Source organism: Somniosus microcephalus, chromosome 6, assembly GCF_052327205.1.
Source record: "Somniosus microcephalus isolate GS21.2 chromosome 6, FLI_Smic_1.0, whole genome shotgun sequence".
NCBI classification, from domain to species: domain Eukaryota; kingdom Metazoa; phylum Chordata; class Chondrichthyes; order Squaliformes; family Somniosidae; genus Somniosus; species Somniosus microcephalus.
In genome coordinates this window covers 218,297,592-218,324,565 of record NC_140992.1, presented here as the reverse complement: position 1 = coordinate 218,324,565, position 26,974 = coordinate 218,297,592, and the positions used below count along the sequence as shown (strand labels likewise).

Sequence of the window (26,974 nt, the reverse complement as noted above, 5' to 3'; positions counted from 1 at the left end):
AGTCATCCTGACAACCTCAATGCTCTCACATGAATACTGGTCACCTGGGTGAGGCACTCAGTGCCCTTTTGTCCATATCCAGTATAGTCTTTCTTTTTAAGGACACTCGAGGTATAACCAATTTGCCTACAACTAGAAGCATAAGTTTTCATTGGCAATTGAAGCCATACAGACCAGAAGGGTTTGAGGTTAAATCCCCAGTCTGTGCTGAGTTAGCTGAGCTCAGCTGGAGCTGCAATTACAAAGGGTCTCGGTGCTCTGCGGTTAGGAAGGGGAGAAAAAAGAAAAAAATCAGCCAGAGTCCCAACTTCTCATTTCCATCCAGTGACCCTTGCTGACAAATATGTATATGTGGACATCAGGTGAGGATCAGAATTACTCAGCTATGATGTTCCTCAAGATCAAATAGCCTGCCAGCAGTCAATGGGCTCACATGTGAAAAAAGGCTATTTGGGAGAGGTAGTGCTCGATTACTTGCTCCCATAGAACCATACCATAGTATAGGTCTGTGCTTTTGGGTGAAAAATTGGGAGGGTGGCATTAAGAGTTGAATTTGCAAAAAAGTTTTAAAATGATAAATACCTTCACTTGTCTTCTTGAAATAATGTATCACATTAGACGATAGTGTTGGAAGATCATTAACAACCAGACAGATACTTTCTTAGCATTTGTTAAATAGCTGATGGTAGAGAAAAGAACATTTTCGTCATTAAAGAATGAAATTAACAGGAATTCCAACCTTTTAATTTTATCTTCTTGTTTTCGTGCATGCTGTTTGAGTAAAAGGTTTTCATCATGAAGCCGAAGAAAGCGATCCTCCAGCTCTTCACGGCAGATACGAGACACTGCTTGACGAGCTCTAGTGTTCTGTGCACCAGATGATTCTGTGATTAGAAGGAATGATTGAGTCACTTATTATAATTACATTGTTATTAGATGTTGTACAATAGGGCAGAGGATTTAGTATTAAGGCTTGATTTCAATATTTCAAAATTAATAGCAATATGCTCGAATTGAGAGACTCCCATGACAGTCTGTATTTGTTAGTGGTTGTCCCTGACTTCCATGATATGGTTTTGCTGTGGTGAGTTATTGTATATTTTTCCAATTAATAGAATAACATAGGGGAAAGTGCGCAAAAAAGTGTTCTAGACAGTCAATTAGTGTGGTATTTATCAGAAGAGAGATGCACAGTAGGGCAATTGCCATCCAGTGACATACTGAAAACTAAAGCACGAATTAACAGTACATTGATACTGCAATGGCTGACATTGTGTGTCCTAAGCTGGTGTTGTAAGGTTTCTAAACTAACTCACTGCCTCTGTGCATAGAACATTGTATCTAATGATTTAATTTTGAGTGTGAGAACAAAACATTTCAAACGTATCTTGAGTTTTCCTTTCAAACAAGCAAATTAAAACCAGCAATTCAGCATTGTGGTAAGGTGGTGGCGCAGCACTTTTGTGCCCAACAGGCTGTGTCACATTGTGGTAAGTCACCAGGCAACATCTACATCTAGCAATTCTCTGACAACAGCCGTGCCATCAAGGGATTGCAATCCATGAGCTTTTCTGTAGAGAGTAAAAGGGGTTGGGGAAGAAAACTGATGTACAGGCAGCCTGGAGGGAGAACTTCTTGTGAAATTCCCCTCAGAACATCATGAAATTCTACACTGGTGGAATCATGAATTCATATGCATACCACTCAATCCTGACTCCAATCTTTTGCAATATTGACCCTTATCTGGTTTCATCATTTAATTTTCTGATATACCTTATTCCTTCTACAAATATGTTTTTATTTCTCACTACCTTATAGCCTCATTGTTCCCTTTCTGCTCTGATAATATTTATTTCAGCTAGACCGTCTGCCTCTAATCCAATAGCTTCATTAATCCTGCCTGCCCTCTCTAGTCTCAGACCTGCTTTCCCTACCTCCTGCCATACTCATTTAAATCCTTCCCCAGTACTCTATTTACCTTCTCCATAAGAACGTTGGTGCTACTTCAGTTCCGGTGAAGGCAATCACGCTTCCCTTGTTCTAGAACTCGCTCCGATGCCCCAACAATGGGAATGCTTACCTCCTGCACCAAACCTACAGCCAGCTGTCGACCATTCCTATCCTTAACCTGTCCAGTGCATGACACAGTTAGCAATTTGGAAATTACAGCTAGAAATTCGATAGCGCTGCACCAGTTTTCAGGCACAGACGGGTTCCTGAGCCTCCAAAATGGCGGGTAGCTAGGGTGCATTCATTACAAGACAGAAGTGCACCACCCGCCAAATTGCTATAGGCACAAAAATAGGCGGTAGGCCCTTTGTATATGTAAATAAAGTGTCTTATGCCTGTCTGAGGCGCCCTGTGCAAAACTGGGTTCCCCTGAGTGCAGTTGGAGCCGGGTGGACTGCATTCAGGAAAACCAGATCTACATGTGGCCTAATCAGTGATCCTTAAAGGGACCACTGGAGGTCACCACCAAAAAGGTAAGTTTTAAGAAACGTACCTGAATGTGGAACTAGGAGGTGCAGGAATCCTCCCCCTGGCTCTACATTAAAACCAAGGGCTGCTGCTGGCCTTCCTAATCGACCCCTCCCGGTAACCTTCACTTCCAAGAACTTACACGAGACCGCTGCATCAAATTCCAAGCCTCTTCGCTGGCGAGTTGCCTGGGGACACCCAACAGCTCGCCAGTCTCATTTAAATGAGGCCCGAGGCCTAATATCAGGTACGCCTTTAGCCTAGCCATTCAGGCGTACGAATCATTCCCTGCACCCAGATCTTGTCGGCAATAGGACAGTCACTCTTAAAGTCTTGTTTTTGAATCTAGTGCCGAACTCTTTACACTCACTCTGCAAGACCTCAAATGTAATTTGTTCCGATATGGACCATGACTGCTTTTGGCTGCTATCTCTCCCTTTACAGAAGTTTTCCCACCCATTCTGTGATGTCCTTCATTTTGGCACCAAGGATGCAACATACCAATTGGGTCTCCCAGTCACAACTACAAATAAGTCTACACTCGTGACTTTACAAAGGCTAGGCCTTCAATTGTGCCCAACACATCCATGTTTGTGCCATCTCTCACTGTTACAACTCTGCTATTCTTGTAGTCTACTTGCCTCACCCCTGGGTAGTCCATTGCTTCATGCCACAATACTGCTCAGGACCATCCTCCTCTGAGTCACTATTACTGTCCACCTCATACTTGCCCAACATTATGTATGTATTGGTCATTTCCAGTAACTTGGGGGTTTCCTGCACTCGCGACTACTGCCTGCTTCTAATTCCCCTGTGGATCTTCACTGTCTTCCCTCTGTCTACACTATACCTGTGTCCTGAACTGTCTACTACATTCTGGAGAGTGAGAACCAAAAACCCCTCATTCTCTCTGATGCTGTGGAGCATGGCTAATTGCTGTTCAAGCACAGAGATCCTCATTTCAAGAGACTCGATTTTTTGACACAGTGCAATGTGTTGTTCCTAGATACATTGAGGATCCATGATGACCCACATGTTGTACTCCAGACACATCACAAGGGATCCCTACAATGCCACCCCTTCTGTGTCTAACATAAAAATGTAGACAGTTTGAATTTCCATCCGTACCAAACTCTCACAAGAATCAAACTCTGCTTGCTCTCTTCACACATGTATTATGAAAAGAAAACCTCCCCTCGAACTGCATCTAAATGAGGAACCTCATCTAAAGCTGAACTCTGCTGAGGTTAAACTCCACACGCTTTTGGACTTTCACACTTAATTTGTCACTCACAGCTTGAGGTTCATTTGGTAAGTTTTGTCTGTTTCTGCTTATGACATAGGCAACAACACTTACTGACAAACTCCACAAGTTAGCTGGTACCACACACTGAAATGTATGTGCAGTAGATGGCCAAGGCAACAAGTCTTAAAAAAATAATGACCTAAAATACTGAGTTCCACTATTCTGACTCCATTGTTGTCCAAAGCAGATTATTGCGAATAAGTATCCAAGAATATCAGGATCCCATATGGAACCAGTTTAAGTAAAATGTCTCCTTAAAATTTTTCATGCAAAATCTCCCTAACAGAAAAGGGAAGAAAGGAAATGTAAGTTTTAAAATAGCGATCAAAATGACTTCTGTTTATGGTAACAGGATGTTACGGAGACATAGAATCATGAAACAAGACTAAATCTCTACTTCTACAAGGCAGGTGAAGGGTACAATCAGTACCAGCTGATGTTCAATAGTGGCTTTAATCAATAAACCCTGACCATTTGGATCACTGATACCATAAAAGGAAGAGATTACAAAGTAAAACTAATGGATACACTGATCAAAGTATGTTCTGGTAATGACTAGCAGGTGCCTCCAACCTTGCAATCCACCAATTCCAGCCAGGCTCATGCCTACATCCTTCACAGGGAGGTCTCCTGCTGTCTCATCAGCTAGGCCCGACATGGTCTGTGAAAGAAAGAGGACAAATTACATTTGAGTGTTTTTTTATCCACACCTTGTACCTAACATCTTAAGATTTTATCACTAAACAGATGGGGTCATCTTATTTTTATGGCTTTTCCTCAGAGAGAGCCCATGTTTTGAAGCTGAGGTTATTAAAGTAATCAAAACATATTGTGAATGCTTCAGAGTGGTGATAAAAAAAACTTAGTTTAATCCTTACGCTGTCTAAAACCTTTCATCTGCGACTCAGATAAATTATGATACAAAGCTTACAACCACTTTGTTCTGCTTTATGAAATAACCAACTCCAGCTTTAAAGCCTTCGCCACCTGTTCCACATCTGGGTGCTTACACTCAAGTAAAATTTGTTAAATATTTGCCAACCCAGGTGTTTCTTCCTTTACAAGATGTTTTACCTCATGCTGCAGCCCCTGCAAAGTCAAAAATATACACCCAGTGTTGAAGTTTACACAGTAATTGGCAACTGTAATTACAGGTTGCAATAATACACATATTATTTTCACGAAAAACTATGGGCTGAATTTTCTGGGGTGGTAGCGGGCGAGACTGGTGGTGGGTCAGGTTGGAAAGTTGTTATTTTTGACAGCGGGTTGGGAACCCACTGTCATCTCGCTCCCATGTGTCTTTCTCACAGGCACGTCTGTCATTGTGGAGCCGACCCGACCAGCAGCGGCGGGGGACCCAACTGAAATCATTATGAGGTACTTTACAGGCACTTAAGAGCCTTTCCCCCTTACTTTTTAAATTTCCCTGCATGGCCACGAGATTCACACAGTTCGGGAACCATGTCTATCAACCTGAGGCATGAGTTCCTTAGCCATTGCTCCAGCTGATTACTTGACAGCATGGAAAACAAACCAAAATAAAAACATGTTGATTACATCAGCTAACAGATTGATGGAGATTCTGTTCTACTTGAAATGCTACTGGTAAATGTTAATTCAGAAATTCCTGAACGGATGTAAGTGCTACCTTGGGTGGTGAGGGAAATACATTTTCACTGGCCATTCTCGGCTGTTACCTTCCAACTCAACAGCAATTGCAGTGAATTGATCTGCACTATAAAAAATGACATATACCATTTAAATACATTTTTGTTTTTGGTCAGGTTTTTCTCACAGTATACTATGATTGTCCAGTTACAGATTAAATCAAGTCATTAATCGTAACGATTTCATTCTCGTCACTCATTCCACTGGTTCAATTTGCTTTCAGTCCCTGAATATGACTAATTAAATTTTTCAGTTTGAGACTTTAGGGTGAATTTCTGCAGAGGTTCTCTCACTTGTCCATTGTTAACTTCAATGGAAGAGCTGCAGAAATCCCGGAAACACATTGTAAGCACCACTTACACTGTTTGTCAGCTCTTCCGCTGAACTTGCATAAGATTGTAAATCCACCCCTTTACAATTACATTTAAAATCTGCTTAATTTTATGTATTACCTATAAACACACATCTTTTATTTGTACCAGTTACTGATACAAAAATCTATAGATTTGTGACTAATGCACCAATAACTTCCCAACTAATGTGTTTTTTAAATTATGTTCTTGATCGTATTTGTAGATGGTGTCATATTACTTAATGATAATATTATTTAAATACTTCTTTGTCACTCATATATAACTTTTATTATATTATTGTACAGTAAAGATTCAACACCCACTATGTTAGATTAAATTTAAAATTTAATGTGGCCAGGGTCCCTTTAAGGATCCCGGCTTAAAACGCATCATGAATGACGTCACCAGACCTGCTCCATCTAATTGGGCTGGGTAATGCACTGGGCAGGCTTAATAGGCCCCATTAAGGTAAGTTCATTTTCTACAGTGAGATGGAGCCAGCAATGGGGTCGTGACCCGCCATGGACACCGGCCGCACCGGACCCACCAAGGTAAGGAAAATTCTGGCCGATGTTCAAATGTTAACCACATAGCTTACAGTAATAATATTTTAATGACTGAAGCAGCTAATTTATTAGGTAACTAGTTAAGTAGCACTGGTGGATGACATTATTAGTGCCAATGGAATTTTGTGATAACTGAAGCATTTTAGTTTCTTGATACTTTCCATATCAACGTTGTTAAGTAGAATAATTAACATGGACTAGAGCTGCAGAGGAACAGAAATACGGACAGCAAATTATCAGCCCTTTCATAAACACAACAGCTTAAAACCTAGATAGGTTGCCTGAATACAACACGTATATGTAATTACAACACTATGAGATAATTACAGATGAGGAAGGTCTTTGGTACATCTTAATTGATCCATCTAGAGAGATGCTAGTGGTCCTCCATTTCAGCATTCAGTTATTTCTTAAAAGTTTCCAGGGTTTTCACCTCCACCACTCTTCCTGGAAGCCTGTTCCATATGCTTAGCACTCTTTGTGTGAACAAACATTTCCCTGATAGTTTCAAATTTTGCTAGCTTGAACCTGTGTCGACTTGTCCTAATCTCATGACACAACTTAAAGTAATACTCTTAAAGTAATGCCTTTTCCATTCCTTTAACTAACTTATATATATCTCTATGATGATCAGCTCTCAGATGGCTCCTTTCCAGGCTGAAAAGCCAAAGTCTTTCCAGTCTTTCCTCATAATCCAGCCCTTTGGCAATAACAATAAGCCTCATGGCTCTTCTCTGCACTGCTTCTAGCACTTGAATGTTAGCCCTGTGTCTTGCGACCAGAACTCGATGCAGTATTCAAAGTGCGGTCTGACCAGAGCACTGTACAGTTTGGTTGTAATTTCCACTGACTTGCATTCTCCCGTTCTGGCTATGTGGTTCAACATTTATAATTAGTAAGTCTGTGGCTTGTTCCCGTTGAACAAAAGGGGATTTAATACATTAATGTATGTTGAATACACAGGCGTGAGTGTCAATTTGTTGAGCAATGTCCCTGATAGCCAAATAGACAAAATATCTGTTCCAACTATCACAGATAATTCTGGTGAATAACTATCCAATCTAATTGCAGTTAAAGGAAATGCAGGCTTTATTAAATGGGGCTTTGTTTCAGTACACCATCAAAAGATTTGGAATAATATTTCTGTGGCTGAATTTATGGGGTGAGTTAGTCTGAGGCTAGTCGGGAGAATAGACTACTCCTACTCTGTGGTAGTGTGGCCATGTAAATGTAATTGAGCAAATGTTTGCTAGGTTCAATATTATGTTGAGAGGTAGTTCAGGAGAAGCATTTTGTTATATTTGATATATTGGATAGAATAGCATAGTTTGTAAACACACTGTTTTGCACTGAATACTGTTTACTTACCTGTTCTATGTTAAGTAAATGGTCTGTTGGTTTGTACCCTGAGCCCTGGTCTGATGGAGTGCACCTTTAATCTGCCTACTCAAGATGAGGAGAGAATCACCTTCAACAGCTTCTCTTCCCGCGCCTGCATAGTTACCTCTGGTGTCCCCCAAGGATCTATCCTTGGCCCCCTCCTATTTCTCATCTATATGTTGCGTCTTGGTGACATCCGAAAACACAGCGTCAGTCTCCACATGTACGCTGACGACACCCAGCTCTACCTCACTACCTCTTCTCTCGACCCCTCCACGGTCTCTAAATTGTCAGACTGCTTGTCCGACATCCAGTTCTGGATGAGCAGAAATTTTCTCCAATTAAATATTGGGAAGACCGAAGCCATTGTTTTCGGTCCCCGCCACAAACTCTGTTCCCTAGACACTGACACCATCCCTCTCCCTAACATTTGTCTGAGGCTGAACCACACTGTTTGCAACCTTGGTGTCATATTTGACCCTGAAATTAGCTTCCGACCACATATCCGCAGCATAACAAAGACCGCCTATTTCCAACTCTGTAACATCGCCTCAGCTCATCCGCTGCTGAAACCCTCATCAATGCCTTTATTACCTCTAGACTTGACTATTCCAACGCACTCCTGGCTGGCCTCCCACATTCTACCTTACGTAAACTTGAGATCATCCAAAACTCAGCTGCCTGTGTCCTAACTCGCACCAAGTCCCGTTCGCCCATCACCCCTGTGCTCACTGACCTACATTGGCTCCTGGTTAAGCAGTGCCTCGATATCAAAATTCTCATCCTTGTTTTCAAATCCCTCCATGGCCTCGCCCCTCCCTATCTCTGTAATCTCCTCCAGCTCCACAAACCCCGGAGATATCTGCGTTCCTCTAATTCTGCCCTCTTGAGCATCCCTGATCATAATCGCTCAACTTTTGGTGGCCGTGCCTTCTGTTGCCTAGGCCCCAAGCTCTGGAATTCCCTGCCTAAACATCTCCACCTCGCTACCTCTCTTTCTTCCTTTAAGACGCTCCTTAAAACCTGCCTCTTTGACCAAGTTTTTGGTCATCTGCACTAATTTCTTATGTGGCTTGGTGTCAATTTTTTGTCTTATAACACTCCTGTGAAGTGCCTTGGGATATTTTACCATATTAAAGGTGCTATATAAATAGTTGTTGTTGTTGTTGTTTGAGGAGAATCACGACGGCAAGTGGCACATCCCAGTAAACTGGAGTACAGTAGTAAGCATTCTCTTTTTGACTCCTGGGTTTCACTATCATTTACTTCGATACTTTGTGGTGCAATAGCATGTGGAAGTTTATTCAACAGTCATAGTGGAGTATGTACCTCGTTAAAAATATGTGCTAGTAATTTCCACGGGGGTTCTTCCAACTTCATCCCGTAGCTTCGGTGGAAGATTGGCAGAAACCGCAGAGAAATGGCATAAATGGCCAATGTTACGGTGGGAGAATGGAAGAGCCCCCACAGAAATTCTATCCCATGATTTTCACCCTGAAAAATTTTAAATTACAATTTTTAGTGGTATAGTTAATTTAAGTTTTCCTATTGAAAATGGAATACAGTTTTATCTCCAAATTAATTGCAAATGGAAAACTTTAAGGAAGCATAACTTCCCAAGAATTATCAGATTGCATGGATTTACAAACTGTATGCATGTTCAAAATATTCTGCTATAATCATTTTTCCACAAAGTCACTGTTTACAGACTCAGATTTATTTAACTACTAGTAAGATTATGTGCAATCCTGTATGCAAATTGTTTTTAAGGTCATGTTTGCATGGACCACATTTCAGTTCAAAAAATGGATGAGAATCAAAGATTTGGAAGTGGAATCTGTTTTGACACACAATGACAAATACGCTCTGCGACTTAGCACCCAACAATATTCACTGAAAAGATTTAAGCAAGGAATAACCTACGGTCATTTTGAGTGACAGACCAAGTGTTTAACCAGAAAATTGTGGGGCACTCTGCAATGCTCCAACAGAGAGCGCTTTGGATTACTTAGCTGCTTGCATGACTGACTTCAATATAGGCTGTGAGCAGTAAAACTGTGCTGCTAAATCTGGCGGCCAGACTCTTGTACATTTGATCTGCACATTCAAAAATATACTCACATAAAACTTCCTGTAGGGCATAACAATATTATTCCCCTTGAGTAAATTATCTTGGCCAGTAAAATTATAAGCTATTAACAACTATGTGGGATTTATCTTGTTAGTTCTTCCACAATTATGTCCTTGGCAACAATATCAAAGTGCCTATTGATGATGATCATTTGAATAGCAAGAGAAATTGTGACAATAGTTAGGCTGAACACTTCCTGTATAGCCCGAACAAATTTACATCAAATATGTAGATACTCAAAAGCCTTTCCACCATCTACAAGGCACAAGTCAGGAGTGTGGTGGAATACTCCCCACTTGCCTGGATGAGTGCAGCTCCAACAACACCCAAGAAGCTCGACACCATCCAAAGCAAAGCCGCCCGCTTGATTGGCACCCCATCCACCACCTTAAACATTCACTCCCTTCATCACTGGCGTACCGTAGCTGCAGTGTGTACCATCTACAAGATGCACTGCAACAACTCACCAAGGCTTCTTCGGCAGCACCTCTCAAACCCGCGGCCTCTTCCACCCAGAAGGACAGCAGGCGCATGGGAACACCACCACCTGCAAGTTCTCCTCCAAGTCACACACCAACCTGACTTGGAAGTATATCGCCAGTCCTTCATGGTCGCTGGGTCAAAATCCTGGAATTCCCTCCCTAACAGCACTGTGGGAGTACCTTCACCACACGGACTGCAGTGGTTCAAGAAGGCGGCTCACCGCCACCTTCTCAAGGGCAACTAGGGATGGGCAATAAATGCTGGCTTTGCCAGCGATGCCCATATCCCATGAATGAATAAAAATAAAAATCAGATGTTAACTTGTTTACCATTAAGCATGTAACTAATCATCTTGGTCATTGTCCCATTTCCTATCTCAAAACTAACGTTTCCAATGTATTGACAAAAAGAAGGAGCCGCAGCCCTTGCACTTGTCCAACAGGTTCGAGGCTCTTACTCCCTGTGAGGATGGGAACAGGGACTGCGGGGAGGATGAGCAACCTGACCACAGCACCGTGGAGCAGGGGGCCATTCAAGTGGGGGGAGTTAAAAGAAATGTTGTAGTGGTAGGGGATAGTATCGTTAGGGGGATAGATAGAGTTCTTTGCAGCCGAGAGCGAGAGTCCCGAAGGCTGTGTTGCCTGCCCGGTGCCAGGGTTAAGGACATCTCCTCTGGACTGGAGAGAAACTTGGAGTGGGAGGGGGAGGATCCAGTTGTCGTGGTCCATGTTGGTACCAACGACACAGATAGGACAAGGAAGGAGGTTCTGCTGAGGGAGTTTGAGCAGCTAGGGGCCAAATTAAAAAGCAGAACCACAAGGGTAATAATCTCTGGATTATTACCTGAGCCACGAGCGAATTTGGCTAGGACAAATAAAATTAGAGAGTTAAATGCGTGGCTCAAAGACTGGTGTGGGGGAAATGGGTTTTGCTTCCTGGGACACTGGCACCAGTACTGGGGCAGGAGGGAGCTGTTCCGTTGGGACGGGCTTCACTTGGCCAGTGCTGGGACTAGAGTCCTGGCGGATCATATAACTAGGGCTGTAGAGAGGGCTTTAAACTAACTAGTGGGGGGGAGGTTCCTAGAGAGCAAATAATAAAAATGACAACAGAGAAGGTCATAGACTTAGGTAGCAGTGGGGAAATTAAAAACCAGAGCGTGTCAGGAAGGGGCAGAAGGTATGGAGTAAAAGGTAAAGTAATAAAAAGGGCAAAAGCAGGAACTAAGTGTCACAAAACATCTTTGAAAGTTCTCTATCTGAATGCACGTAGCATTCGTAACAAAATAGACGAGTTAATGGCACAAATAACTACATATGGGTATGATCTTGTGGCCATTACAGAAACATGGCTGCAGGGTGACAATGCCTGGGAATTAAACATACCAGGTTATTTAACGATCAGGAAGGACAGGCAGGAAGGAAGGGGAGGTGGGGTGGCTATGTTAATAAAGGAAGGAATCACTAATACAGAGAAATGATATTGGGTCAAAAGATCAGGATAATGAAACAGTTTGGGTGGAGGTAAGGAATAATAAGGGGAAAAAAACACTAGTGGGCGTAGTCTATAGGCCTCCGAACAGTGGCAACTCTGTTGGACGGAGTATCAATCAGGAAATAGTTGAGGCTTGTAATAAGGGAACATCTATAATTATGGGGGACTTTAACTATCATATTAATTGGACAAATCAAATTGGGCAGGGCTGCCTTGAGGATGAGTTCATTGAGTGTATTAGGGATGGGTTTCTTGAGCAGTATGTAACTGAACCGACCAAGGGGCAAGCAACCTTAGATCTGGTCCTGTGTAACGAGACAGGATTAATTAAAAATGTCCTAGTAAAGGATCCCCTTGGAATGAGTGACCATAACATGGTTGAATTCCACATTCAATTAGAGGGTGAGAAGGTCGGATCTCAAACAAGCGTGCTAAGCTTGAATAAAGGAGACTATGAAGGTATGAGAGCGGAATTGAGTAGAGTGGATTGGGAAAATAGATTAAAGGGTAAGACGATACATGATCAGTGGTGTACATTTAAGGAGTTATTTTACAACTTCCAAAAAATATATATTCCACTGAGAAGAAAAGGGTGTAAAAGAAAAGACAGCCATCCGTGGCTAAGTAAAGAAATTAAGGATAGTATTCGACTAAAAACAAGGGCATATAAGGTAGCCAAATCTAGTGGGAGGATAGAGGATTGGGAAAACTTTAAAAGACAGCAAAAAATAACAAAAAGATTGATTAAGAAAGGGAAGATAGGTTATGAAAGTAAATTAGCAAAAAATATAAAAACAGATAGTAAGAGTTTTTATAGTTATATAAAAAGAAAAAGGGTGGCTAAAGTAAATGTTGGTCCCTTAGAGGATGAGACCAGGAAATTAATGGTGGGAAATATGGAGATGGCAAAAACACTGAATGAATATTTTACATCAGTCTTTACAGTAGAAGACACTAAGAATATCCCAACACTGGACAAACAGGGGGGGGGGGAGGAGCTAAACACGATCAAACTCACTAAGGAAGTGGTACTCGGTAAAATAATGGGACTCAAGGCGGATAAATCACCTGGACCTGATGGCTTACATCCTAGGGTCTTGAGGGAAGTGGCGGTAGGGATTGTGGATGCATTGGTAATAATTTTCCAAAACTCCCTGGACTCGGCAAAGGTCCTGGCAGACTGGAAAACTGCTAATGTAACACCCTTATTTAAAAAGGGCAGTAGACAGAGAAGGCTGGAAACTATAGACCGGTTAGCCTAACATCTGTGGTAGGTAAAATTTTGGAGTCCATTATTAAGGAGACAGTAACAGGACATTTGGATAATCATAATTTAATAGGACAAAGTCAGCATGGTTTTATGAAGGGGAAGTCATGTTTGACAAATTTGTTGGAGTTCTTTGAGGAAGTAACGTATAGGGTGGATAAAGGGGAACCAGTGGACGTAGTGTATTTAGACTTCCAAAAGGCATTTGACAAGGTGCCACACAAAAGATTATTGCTTAAGATAAAAAATCACGGGATTGGGGGTAATATTCTGGCATGGGTAGAGGATTGGCTATCTAACAGAAGGCAGAGAGTTGGGATAAATGGTTCATTCTCAGACTGGCAATCAGTAACTAGTGGTGTTCCACAGGGGTCAGTGCTGGGTCCCCAACTCTTTACAATCTATATTAACGATTTGGAGGAGGGGACCGAGTGTAACATATCAAAGTTTGCAGATGATACTAAGATGGGAGGGAAAGTAGTGAGTGAGGAGGACATAAAAAACCTGCAAGGGGACATAGACAGGCTAAGTAAGGGGGCAGAGATTTGGCAGATGGAATACAATACTGGAAAGTGTGAGGTTATGCACTTTGGCAGGAAAAATCGTAGAGCAAGTTATTATCTTAATGGCAAGAAACTGGAAAATACTGAAGTACAAAGGGATCTGGGGGTCCTGGTGCACGAAACTCAAAAGGTTAGTATGCAGGTGCAGCAAGTGATTAAGAAGGCCAATGGAATGTTGGCTTTCATTGCTAGGGGGATAGAATATAAAAATAGGGAGGTATTGCTTCAGTTGTACAAGGTATTGGTGAGACCGCACCTGGAATACTGCGTACAGTTTTGGTGTCCATACTTAAGAAAGGACATACTTGCTCTTGAGTCAGTACAAAGAAGGTTCACTTGGTTAATCCCGGGGATGAGGGGATGGACATATGAGGAGAGGTTGAGTAGATTGGGACTCTACTCATTGGAGTTCAGAAGAATGAGAGGCGATCTTATTGAAACATATGAGATTGTGAAGGGGTTGGATCGGGTGGATGCGGGGAAGATGTTCCCGATGATGGGTGAAACTAGAACTAGGGGGCATAGTCTTAGAATAAGGGGCTGCTCTTTCAAAACTGAGATGAGGAGGAACTACTTCACTCAGAGGGTGGTAGGTCCATGGAATATGCTGCCCCAAAAAGCTGTAGAAGCTACATCATTACATAAATTTAAAACAGAAATAGACAGTTTCCTAGAAGTAAAGGGAATTAAGGGTTACGGGGAGCGGGCAGGAATTTGGACATGAGTCTAGGTTCGGATCGGTCATGGCCCTGTGGGTAGCGGAGCGGGCCCAGGGGCCGTGTAGCCTGATCCTGCTCCTATTTCGTGTGTCTAATTCTGTTAGATTCAGGAGATGGTTCTGTGATAGTGGATTGGCGGTTAGGATCAGATCAGCCATGATCTTATTGAATGGCAGAGCAGGCTCGAGGGGCCGATTGGCCTACTCCTGCTCCTATTTCTTATGTTCTTATGTAAGTAAACAGCACGAATGACACATCTTGCACTTCAGCAGAAAATAAACAGCCATCAGATAAATTGTGCACTGATACATTAAACCCTAAAGCACCATGGGAATTAACAATTGAACCATTTTATTATTTCTAGCTACAGTACAAAATCCACAAGTTTTATATAAGTCAAAACAAAAACCTTAATTAATCATTTCAGATTAAACCAAATCCTAATCCTGCATATATCTGTATACACAAATGGGGTATCTTACAGTTGCTTTAGTATCACTACCACTATCGCCAAAATGCAGAAAATTGGTGCATAAACTGTAATACAAGCTTTCTTGTGTTTCATATCTTTGAGAAATTAGATTGCAAGCCTGCAATCCATTGGTAAATGTATTACAGGCAACATATCATATTGATAGTATAAAAACTTTTAAAAAGACAAAAAAATTGGCATTTTTATTAAAGAATAACAATTAAGTTGTTTATGCGACTGTAATTGAACACTATTGTCATGTTTTGTAACCAATTTAGAGACTCACTTTCTTGCAAGGACCACCATTACATTGCACTACAGCCCTTTCATATTTTCTCATATAAATTGAGATTTAGTAACAGACTTTAAACTCCCTCGGAATAAGGCAAGAACACTTCTCTTACCCATCTGGTAACAGAAATGACAACCAATAATGGGCTGGAAATGCCTATTTTGAGTTACAAAGCAGCAGTCAATGCGAGCCTACAAAACTATAGGCAGTATAGCCATGTTCTGGAGTGTGGACAAGAAGGTACTTTCACCAGAAAGCATAGGCACAAAAAACAAAAATAGAATTAAACTAATGCAATATAACCTTGATACGAGTCTACGCTATGAATTTACATAAGATTTAAAGATTGAGAATGAAACAGAGGAGCAACGGAGAAGGAGGGTGAATTAGAGTCAAACCCGGTAGAGAAAGAGAAATAAAGAGAGGGAAAGAAAGACTGGATTCAGAGGGTGAGAAAAAAGAGACAGAAAGGAAAAGTAAGAAAAAATATTTAAAAATTTAAAATTTGACATTTTTAAAATCTCCAACAACAATTCACTACATGCAGGAATGAGATTGAACACTTCAAATTATTCCCATTCTGAGTCAGAGAGATTGATTGGGTTGGATTAACAATTATCACGTTGATAAAAAGGTACTTATGCTCTTAATTACCAGACTTAACTTTCTGTGGAGAGTTTAATGTACAAATCGAGCAAGTACTTAAAAATAAGGGGGAAGCTATAGGGCCAATCTTGCTAGAAAAATGAAGCACGCTGTTACTAATGTGCAAATCGGCCAGCAAGTTCAGGGGATTAAGAGATACGCCATGAATTGTGAAACTGCAGAACTAGTTGGTCGAAAAACACCGCGCTCTTCCCCCTTATTTTTAGGTAATTCTTATTTTCAGAAAGTTAAGTCTGGTAATTAAGAGCATAAGTACCTTTTTATCAACATGATAATTGTTAATCCAACCCAATCAACCTCTCTGACTCAGAATGGGAATAATTTGAAGTGTTCAATCTCATTCCTGCATGTAGTGAATTGTTGTTGGAGATTTTAAAAATGTCAAATTTTAAATTTTTAAATATTTTTTCTTACTTTTCCTTTCTGTCTCTTTTTTCTCACCCTCTGAATCCAGTCTTTCTTTCCCTCTCTTTATTTCTGTGGTAAACCACTGTTATACCTGTCTGTATGTGTATGTGTATTCCACTAGGTACAGGTCTGGACATGCCTCGGCTGACTCCTCCCACTACTCCAGGTATATAAGTGACTACCTCCCAGTCCCTTAGTATTCTGGACGGGTCGACCACTCGAGACAAGACCTTCATTCTTTAGTTAATAAAAGCCTGGTTGTTACTCGCTTAACCTCAGTCTTTTGAGTAATTGATGGCGCATCAATTTTATTAACTAAATTTTTTATAATGGAGAAGATCCTCACACCAGCATGCCTGGACCTGGACAGTCGGGAAGCGGACGCTTCCACCAAGTTTGCTCACTGGCTCACGTGCTTCGAGACATTCCTGACTGCCTCCACTGCGGTCGTAACGGATGCGGACAAACTGTCTGTCCTGATCTCCAAGGTGAACCACCGAGTGTACTCAGTCATCCGGGACGCGACCTCGTACACAGCCGCCCTCCAGCTCCTCAAGACCCAGTACACACGCCCTGTGAATGAAGTATACGCCAGGCACCTTCTGGGGAGTCACAAGCAACAACCTGGGGAATCGACTGAGGAATACCTCCAAGCACTGTCCGTGCTTGGCCGGGCCTGTGGGTGTAAGGCGGTAACGCCCGCTAAGTACACGGAGGAACTGATCCGGGATGCCTTCGTAGCGGGCCACAGGTCCAACTACACCCGACAGCGACTGCTGGAGCAGAGTGACCTCACCCTCGACAAAGCCTCCGAAATCGCACTAACGCTGGACGCAGCCTACCGGGGCATGGAAGCCTACTCCTCTGCACCGTGGACGCCACGGGGAACGACAACCTGGGACACGGTAGGACAGCCCCATAGCACCGTGCCACCCCAGCCACAGCCCAACAACGGCCCAACTACCGCAGCAGTGTCCCAAAGCCAGACAGCAGTATCCCAAGTCCAGAAATGCTACTTCTGTGGCCAGGCCAAACACCCCAGAGCGCGCTGCCCGGCGAAGAATGCGACCTGCTCGGGCTGCAGGAAAAAGGGACACTACGCTAGCGTCTGCAAGGCCAAAGCCACCCCGAACGCCAGCAGCGCCGCGTGTGGGCCGTGCGAGCCGCCATCTTGGGCCCCCAACAGCGCCGCGTGTGGGCCGTGCGGGCCGCCATCTTGGGCCTCCCCAGCCATGTGCGAACCACCGCAGCAGCCATCTTGGACGACTCCAGCCACATGGGAATCATGGACGCCGCCATCTTGGACACCAGCCGGGACGCAGCAGACCGCCAACCCCCCCCCCATCTGATACCCGCAGCGACACACCGACCCCTACGCTGGCCTCTGTTACGCTGGACCAAACGAGACCGCACCAACTAGCTCGGTCCAAAATGGACGTTAAGATAAACAGCCATGCAATAAACTGCCTTTTTGACTCCAGGAGCACAGAGAGCTTCATCCACCCCGACACGGTGCGGCGTTGCTCTCTCCCAGTCCTGCCTGCGCACCAGCGGATTTCTATGGCCTCCGAGTCCCAGTCAGCGGACATTGGCGGCTACTGCGTGGTGACACTAGTAGTAGACGGGACTGTGTTCAATAATTTTAAACTCCTGGTCCTGCCCGACCTCTGCGCTGCCGTCCTACTGGGGTTGGATTTCCAGTGCCACCTCAAAAGCGTTATGCTGGCGTACGGTGGCCCCCTCCCCCCACTCACAGTCCGCAGCCAGCAGCCTCCAAATTGCCCGCCGTGCACCAGATGCAACCTCTCCACACTCAGAGTCCCACCCCCCGCACTGTTTGCTAACCTCACCCCCGACTGTAAGCCCATCGCCACAAAGAGCAGGCGATACAGTGCCGAGGACAGGGTTTTCATCAAAACCGAAGTGGAGCGGCTCCTGAAGGAGGGGATTATTGAGGGCAGCTCCAGCCCCTGGCGAGCCCAGGTTGTGGTCGTTAAGACCGGCGAGAAACAACGCCTGGTCATCGACTACAGCCAAACAATAAACCGCTACACCCTGCTGGACGCCTACCCACTCCCCCGCATAGCTGACATGGTCAATCAGATCGTGCAGTACCGCGTCTTTTCGACCATTGACCTGAAATCAGCGTACCACCAGCTCCCCATCCGCCCTGAAGACCGCCAGTATACTGCTTTTGAGGCAAACGGCCACCTCTATCACTTCCTTAGGGTTCCCTTCGGGGTTACCAATGGGGTCTCCGTCTTCCAAAGGGAGATGGACCGGATGGTCGATCAAAACGTGCTGCAGGCCACTTTCCCGTACCTAGACAATGTGACCATCTGCGGCCATGACTTGCAGGACCATGACGCAAACCTCGAGAAATTCCTCCGCACCGCCCAACTCCTGAGCCTGACATATAACAAGGAGAAGTGCATATTCCGCACAGACCGCCTTGCCATCCTTGGCTGTGTTGTGGAACACGGGGTCATCGGTCCCGACCCGGACTGGATGCGTCCCCTTATGGAACTCCCACTGCCTAAAAGCTCTGAAGAGGTGCCTAGGGTTTTTTTCCTACTACGCTCAGTGGGTCCCCTGCTATGCAGACAAAGCCCGTCCGCTGATCAAAACCACCTCTTTTCCCCTGATGGCAGAGGCCCGCTTGGCCTTCCACCGTATCAAGGAGGACATTGCCAAAGCCACCATGCACGCAGTGGACGAATCCATCCCCTTCCAGGTGGAAAGCGATGCGTCCGACTTCGCTCTGGCCGCCACCCTTAATCAGGCGGGGAGACCTGTGGCATTCTTCTCACGAACCCTCCAGGGCCCGGAGACCAGACACTCCGCGGTCGAGAAGGAGGCCCAGGCTATTGTGGAGGCTGTGCGTCATTGGAGGCACTACCTGGCCGGAAAACGATTTACCCTGCTCACTGACAAGCGTTCAGTTGCTTTTATGTTCAACAACAAGCAGAGGGGCAAAATCAAAAATGACAAGATCTTGAGGTGGAGAATCGAACTTTCCACCTACAATTACGAGATCTTGTACCGGCCTGGGAAGCTCAATGAACCCCCAGATGCCCTATCGCGTGGCACCTGCGCCAGCGCGCAGATCGATAGGCTGAGGGCCCTCCACAATGACCTCTGCCACCCGGGGGTCACCAGGTTCTTCCACTTCATCAAGGCCCGCAACCTGCCTTACTCCATCGAGGAGGTCAGGACCATGACCAAGAACTGCCAAGTCTGCGCTGAGTGCAAACCGCACTTTTATAGACCAGACAGAGCCCACCTGATAAAAGCCACTCGCCCTTTCGAACGCCTGAGCGTCGATTTTAAAGGGCCTCTCCCCTCCTCCGACCGCAATGTGTACTTCCTCAACATCATTGACGAGTACTCCCGTTTCCCGCTCGCTATCCCCTGCCCGGACATGACCAGTGCCACGGTCATTAAATGTCTGAACAGCCTCTTCACCCTGTTTGGTTTCCCCAGCTATATCCATAGCGACCGGGGCTCATTGTTTATGAGCGACGAACTCCGCCAGTACCTGCTCGCTCGGGGTATAGCCACAAGCAGGACCACCAGTTACAACCCCCAGGGGAACGGACAGGTGGAAAGAGAGAATGCAACAGTTTGGAAGGCCGCCCTACTAGCCTTAAAGTCTAGGGGCCTTCCGACCTCCCGCTGGCAGGAGGTGCTGCCCGATGCGCTCCACTCGATTCGGTCACTGCTCTGCACTGCCACCAATGCCACCCCTCACGAGAAAATGTTTGTCTTCCCAAGGAAGTCCACATCGGGGACATCGTTACCGCCATGGCTGACGTCCCCAGGGCCGGTACTACTGAGAAGACACGTGAGGGCCAATAAAACGGACCCCCTGGTCGAGAGGGTCGACCTCCTCCACGCCAACCCCCGGTACGCTTACATTGCGTACCCGGACGGGCGGGAGGACACAGTCTCCATACGAGACCTCGCACCCTCGGGGACCGCTGTAACCCACTACCCATTACCACCACCCCCCCCCATGACCCGATATCCAACCCCAGCAGCCGGCTCGCCTTGGACCGTCACCCACGAGGACTACACTCCAGGGCCTCAGCCTACACGGGACGGGACGCGACGCCAGAAGCTCCACCACCCCTGCCGTCGCCACGTCGATCACAGCGGCAGACAAGACCTCCGGAGAGACTCCAATACACGAACTTTTAAATACACTTCACCCCGCCGGACTCATTTTTAAACAAGGGGTGAATGTGGTAAACCACTGTTATACCTGTCTGTGTCTGTATGTGTATTCCACTAGGTACAGGTCTGGACATGCCTCGGCTGACTCCTCCCACTACTCCAGGTATATAAGTGACTACCTCCCAGTCCCTTAGTATTCTGGACGGGTCGACCACTCGAGACAAGACCTTCATTCTTTAGTTAATAAAAGCCTGGTTGTTACTCGCTCAACCTCAGTCTTTTGAGTAATTGATGGCGCATCAATTTCTCTTTCTGTACCAGGTTTGACTCTAATTCACCCTCCTTCTCCGTTGCTCCTCTGTTTCATTCTCAATCTTTAAATCTTATTATTTAAGGAGATACACTGTTAGTCCCACCATTAACAAAGGTCCCAGACTCCCCATTGCTCTCGCTACACTGTTACCAGCTCACACTCGCAGCAAGTTACGGCACAAAAAAATTTCGAGCTGAAGGGTGCAGGAAAAAAATCTAACAATGTATGCTCCAGTTCCAGCAAGATCCAGCCCATAGATAAAACTAATGGGATTAAAAGAATGTATGTAAATGAGGGATAGCGGAAATAAGTAGACAACAAAAGATATTCGAGTTGGAAGACAAAAATCCTGAAAAAGACTTGTATTTACAGGAGACTTTGGTTTATCCGGAGGTTGTATGTCCGGAAACCTCGATCTACCGGCAGAAATCAGTAGCCGTTTTGTTAGGTTTTTTTTCTTCTTGTGGCTTTTTTTTTCCAACAGTCAGGCTCTGCAAAGTCTCTCTGTAGCTTAGCAACAGCTTCAGAGACGCTTCCAAGGTATGGCCGACTGTTTAGACAGTGTTTGTTGCCCGATACGGAGATGAAAACCTCCGTATGCTTCAACATTAACGCTGGTATGTCCGGCAGTTTTGATAGATCGGCAACAGCTCGGTCCCGTCGGTGCCGGATATAACAAAGTTTCCTGTATATGCAATAGATTCCTCTATATGTATGTTCTGCAGCCTTATTTAATTGACTGTTTACAAGTATGATTATAAACTTATGTTACTTTGAAAAATGATTTCAAAGATCATTTTAAAGAGGCTTTTGTAAAATCAGAATAAGATGTTCCCAATGCACTGCATTCTTCAAAGACATGAAATATAAGAAGGTTATATTGTGGTTTGCACAGAACTCTGTCAGGTTGTTAAGGTAAAGTTATGTACACCATTCAGGAATTCCTTCATGAGCACTTGGTGTTCACAGATCCTTCAACTTGGAATAATCACAACATTCTGTTTTTCAGAATAAAAACTTTTAAGCTGAGGGAAGAGAAATTAAAGAAAGAAAAGAAAGAACTTGTATTTATATAAGTGCCAAAGCGCTTTACAACTAATGAAGTACTTTTGAAGTGTCGTCGCTGTTATAAGGTAGGAAACGCGGCAGCCAATTTGCGCACAGCAAGGTTCCATAAACAGCAATGAAATAATAACCAGATAATCAGTTTTAGTGGTGTTCATTGAGGAATAAATATTGGCAAGGCTATTCCCCTGCTCTGCTTCGAATAGTGCAATGGGATCTTTTACATCCACCTGAGCAGGCAGTGGGTCCTCAGTCTAACTTCTCAGCTAAAAAAAGGCATCTCCGGCAGTACAACTCCTCAGTTCTGTACTGAAGGGCGCGATTTTCCCAATGGAGGCGGGTTTCGGTTTGGGTGGGTTCCAAACCCACCTCCACTGAGAGGTGGGAAAAATTTGCGATTTTCCCCAAATTGGCCAGTTACTTTCAGAGCTGTGGGTTCCTCTGGGCCAATTAGTCTTTTGGGACTGAAACTCGCCTCTGCTGACATCACTTATCCAGCTTCATTTAAGGGCTGCTTGCTGCCTTGGCTCATTCCACTGGTTTTTGGTCGATGCTGCAACACCTCCAAGCTGTTATCCCTTCAAGAATGGCCAGCTCCAAGGCAAGGGCCTCCCCGAGGTTCTCGGATGAGGTGCTGGGTATGCTGATTGAGGGGGCGAGAGCTCGCAGGGAGGTGCTCTTCCCCTCATCTGGGAGGAAGAGGCCTCCCAAAGAAACCAAGGTTGTGTGGGTCCAGCTGGCAAGGGATATAACCTCCAGATCTGTGTGCAGGTTGGATGATTGTTTCTGTTTATTGATGAAATGCCATCCCTGTGGGAATGTATTAAAATTAGGTGATGGCAAACTGTTGGCGTGATGGCATCTGTTATTTCGGCTTAGGCAGCTCCACATTGCGGGCTCTGTGAAACTTGCGTGGTCAGGTTGGTGGTCAGAGTGAAAGGAGACCAGAGAGTCATGTCCATTGTCTATCATGTGTTAAGAAGGAGCCAAGCATATATGCCACAATGGGCAACCTATGCAAATCTGGCCAGGATGAGCGTATTCCTTGCACGGTGTGCTTCCATGCGCAGGCGCCTTCTGCCCTGTGCAGCATCAGGTGGGTGAGCAGGAGGTTGGGGCTCTTGCTGCTGAGCTGCCTGGTTCTGCTGCTGCTGTGACTCATCCGAATCTGAGGTCCATGGTGAAAGGAAATAAATGGTTCCCATGCTGCTGGCAGATACCTCCGTTGGGGAAGCACTTAGTCCAAGCGGGGAGAGGGTCTTCCAAGGAGGTCCCACAGTTGAGAGATAGAAGCTGCAGCACCTCCGACTTCGGTAGGCCTGCTAAAAGTTCTGCCACCTGCAACTGCTCCCTGATGAAAGCTCCGTTTTAATGGTGGAGCTGTAGCTGTGAGGAAGCCACCCACTTGTCAACCCGCCAGGATTAGCTAGCGTGGCTTAGGAGGGTCGTGCAACATGCTGAAAATGTGGTAAAATAACGAAGGCCTGTCAAAGTAGGATTATAGAGGCCCTGAACTACTATTTAAGGGTCTTAACTACCTCTCCTGACTGATGGAGATGGGACCGAATTGCACCCATCAAACCCGCCTCTGGCAAAATTGCACGGAGGCAGGTTCCGAACCCGCTCTCAGTTTTTGCCATTTTGCCAACTGTCCCGCCTCCAAACCCGCCTCCTCGGGGCTGGGAAAATCGCTCCCGAAGTGTCAATCTAAATTAGGTACTCAAGTCTCTGGAGTGGGAATTGAATTCACAACCTTCTGGTTCAGAAGCAAGTGTGCGACCACTGAGCCAAAGCTGACACCGGGTCAAAGAACAGAGTATAAACTTGTTGAAAATTACATGTTAAGATCCAAGAATGCCATTATTTAAGCAATACCCTCTGGGAAGCAAGATGGTCAGAAATAAGCCAAGAAAAGCCAAGATTGTCACTGCAGATAGAATAAGGCAAACTGTGGGTGAGTGGTGCTTGTCCCTGAACCACAGAGCAAATTCCTACCATTGTGAGTTGTAAATGCTCTTGTATATGATGTTCTAAAAGCTGTTAGTCGCAGCCACTTTTTAAGAAGGTGATATTCAGTGACATTATATCCTGTCAGTTGTCACGCAGCTAGTCTTGATGATCTAAGTCTAGTTGAAAATATTTTCCTTTTATTCTGATTCAGCCTATGTGTACTCTGGCACCCAGAAGAGCAGATAGAGGACATTGAACAACGGACTCCCATAGGGTTCTGTCCTGGCATCCATATTATTCAACGTTTACACCTGTGACCTGCCCGAAACAGAGTCCCACAAGTTCGTATACGCTGATGACATTGCCTTGGCCATGCAAAACATGAATCTGTCCATCACCGAGGAGACCCTGACCAGTGATTTACAGAGGATGGAGGCCTACTTCCGCTGATGGCAACTTCAGTCAAACCTGCAAAATACTGTCACCTCGACATTCCACCTCAACACCTATCAAGCAAACCAAGCTTTGAAAGTGTCCTTTTGCGGCGCAGAGGTAAACCATGCCAAAAACCCTCCTATTTAGGAGTCACGCTTGATCGTACCCTGTCATATAGACAACATCTCTAGATCCTTGGGAAGAAACTAAAGAGTAGGGTCAACTTGATCCGGAAACTTGCCGGATCCACATGGGGAGCAGACGCTCAAACCCTCCGTACGGCAGCACTCACCCTGGTGTACTCTACAGCGGAGTACTTGTCTCTGGCATGGCTATCAAGTCCACATGTCAAATCTGTTAATGTCCAGCTGAATTCTACTATAAGAATAATCAGCGGTACGCTTTTATTGACACCAATACCTTGGCTGCCCGAGCTTGCAAACATCACACCACACCTACATCGCGAATATGTAGTCTCCAGAGACTACAACCGCTACACCAGCAAAGACATGCTGATCCAGGCCGACTTGAACAACCTACCACCAACCCGTCTCAAATCTAGAAGGCCATTTTGGACCGTCACCGAAGCCCTTCAGCAATCTCCCCTTAGCCTCGATGACCGGAAGAACAATGACATACGGAATGGATTCCTTATAGAGAACCCCACATTACAACTTGAAGGATCAAACCTTCCTTGCAAACAGTGGACAAGCATCAACCGCCTCAGAACTGGTCATGGTAGATGCTGCCACCTTCTCCATAGATGGAAGATTAAGGCATCCCCGTCATGTGACTGTGGAGCTCCTAATCAGACCCTGGAGCACATCATTGGGCACTGCCCTCACAGGAAATTTGCAGGCAGCCTACAAGATATCCACGCTGTTACACCAGAAGCTTTGGCCTGGATATCTGACTTAGATATTGACATTTGATTTGCTTTGCTACTACTATACGAAAGAAGAGGAAGTGAACAATGCCACAGGGTTCTCCTAACACATTGATATATCTGAGACGTTCCATTTCTCACCTATCGGTACTACATATAGCTCCATTATTTTTACAATAAAAGAAAATGTCAAAACTTCCCATCCCAATATTTCTATTTATTATGAACTTGGTAACACATTTTTAAAGGGCTTTATTTAGCCCAAGAAAAATCAGATAAAACTTACCTGTGATGTCACTTTGTCATTAGGATGGCATTCATTGTTACAGTCATGTAGTTACCAGCACCAATGGCAAAAAAAAATCAGTTGCATTTATCTGGACCAAACATACCACTGAAACTGTAATGTAGTTACTCTACACCAATGAGCTGTTACATCCAGGCAGAGCTTGCCATTAATAGGAATGGATCTGAGTGGGGCCTAATCATGAGTGGAGTTTCACAAGACGCCGTGCTGAGACCATTGCCTTTCATCATTTTCATTAGTTATTTGGATGGTCTGCACAGAGCGAGATTAAAACGGAGTGTACTTAAACAGAGGGGGAAAAATTCGGTTGCTTTGCGCCTCCCATTAGCTCCCTAAGAAGGCGCTAATGGGGCACAAAGCAACTAGCGCCTGGGCGCGGTGCCACCAACGCCTCCTGCGAAATTCAGCGGGAGGTTAGCGGCGGTGTAACCGTTAGCGCCCCGTGGCGCTGAGCCGCCGGCGATGACGACATCACCGTGCGCAGCGACTCGCTCGCGCCCCGGCCGCGAACTTCGGTAGCGCCCCGACTTACTGCCGGGCGCTATGTCTGACGGGGTCAGAGGGCCTATTGCGGCCGGGGCGGCGCTAGTTAAAGGGGAGGTGGCGGGCGGCCATTTTTGTTGCTGGCCGCCTGCCATCACCTGCCCCCATTGCCGTCCCCGCGGGGTGTCGGCTGTTCTCCGTGAGCCCGGCACTCCCAATTCCTGGTGGCCCATCTGGGCGCCGGGACGCACTGCGCCAGGCCCCTCCCCTTTAATAAGGGGAGGAAGGCCTGCAGTACCGCGGTATGTAGCGCCACGATATTACCTCGCAGCGCCCCAAGACGGACGCGGGGCGCTTCCTGGGAAAATCGGTCGAGGGGGTGCTAATTTTTTCGGGCCTCTAAAAGTAGCTCCCCAGTGGGGGCGCGACTCAATTTTTTCCCCAGAGTGTTTTACTTGGGAATTTGGAAAGAGTGGGAATTCGGAGAAGAGGGGGAAGGAGTTGCTGCTTTTTGCCTACACTACTTGTAGTGCTTTGTGTTACAGGTAGATAGTTAATTTCAGTATAACAACAGAAAATGCTGGAGAAACTCAGCAGGCCAGGCAGCATCGGTGGAGAGAGAAATAGAGTCAACGTTTCAGGTCAAAACCCTTTGTCAAGACTTAAAAAGCACAGGAAATGAAACAAATTAAAAGGCCAGTTTGGAGGCTGGGAGAGAACAAAAGAGAAGTGCAGAGACATTAAGAGGTATTCAAAATGAGACGAGATGGTGATAGGACTAGTGGAGACAGTTAATTTCAGTACCCATAACTTAATCTAGAAACTACACTGCAAACTAAGTGACCTAATTACAAATTTAATTAAATTGAATTAAATAAAACAAGGTCATATAGGGATGGCAGTGCAGGAGGTGTGCCGCAACTGCAGCATGCGGAGAGTATTGTGATCCTGGACAACCACGTTTGCAGTAAATGCCTGCATCTTGAGGAACGTCAGCTCAGAGTTTTTGAGCTGGAGTCTGAGGTGCAGGCATTGCAGGGCATCAAAAATAGGGAGAGTTACCTGGACACTTTGATCCAGGAGGCAGTCACACCCCTTAGGTTAGGTAGT

General features: G+C 45.2%; 1 protein-coding gene and 1 long non-coding RNA gene across 10 annotated transcripts in view; one reads left to right on the top strand and one right to left on the bottom strand.

The window, feature by feature from the left end:
• The window catches only part of rpgrip1l (RPGRIP1 like), a 253,367-nt gene that overhangs the window by 214,732 nt on the left and 11,661 nt on the right, over positions 1 to 26,974 (bottom strand). For all 9 annotated transcript variants that reach the window (XM_085991423.1, XM_085991424.1, XM_085991415.1 and 6 more), the window contains exons 2-3: positions 4,358 to 4,445; positions 740 to 884 (exon numbers count right to left, since the gene is read on the bottom strand). In XM_085991423.1, coding sequence (XP_085847549.1) covers positions 740 to 884; positions 4,358 to 4,442 — 230 coding nt within the window. In that variant the 5' untranslated portion in view covers positions 4,443 to 4,445. The remainder of the gene's footprint in view (positions 1 to 739; positions 885 to 4,357; positions 4,446 to 26,974) is intronic.
• Positions 171 to 25,272, top strand: LOC147116461 (uncharacterized). The gene is made up of 3 exons (XR_015078811.1): positions 171 to 362; positions 21,748 to 21,871; positions 23,965 to 25,272. It is a non-coding gene; the product is annotated as an uncharacterized LOC147116461 (long non-coding RNA).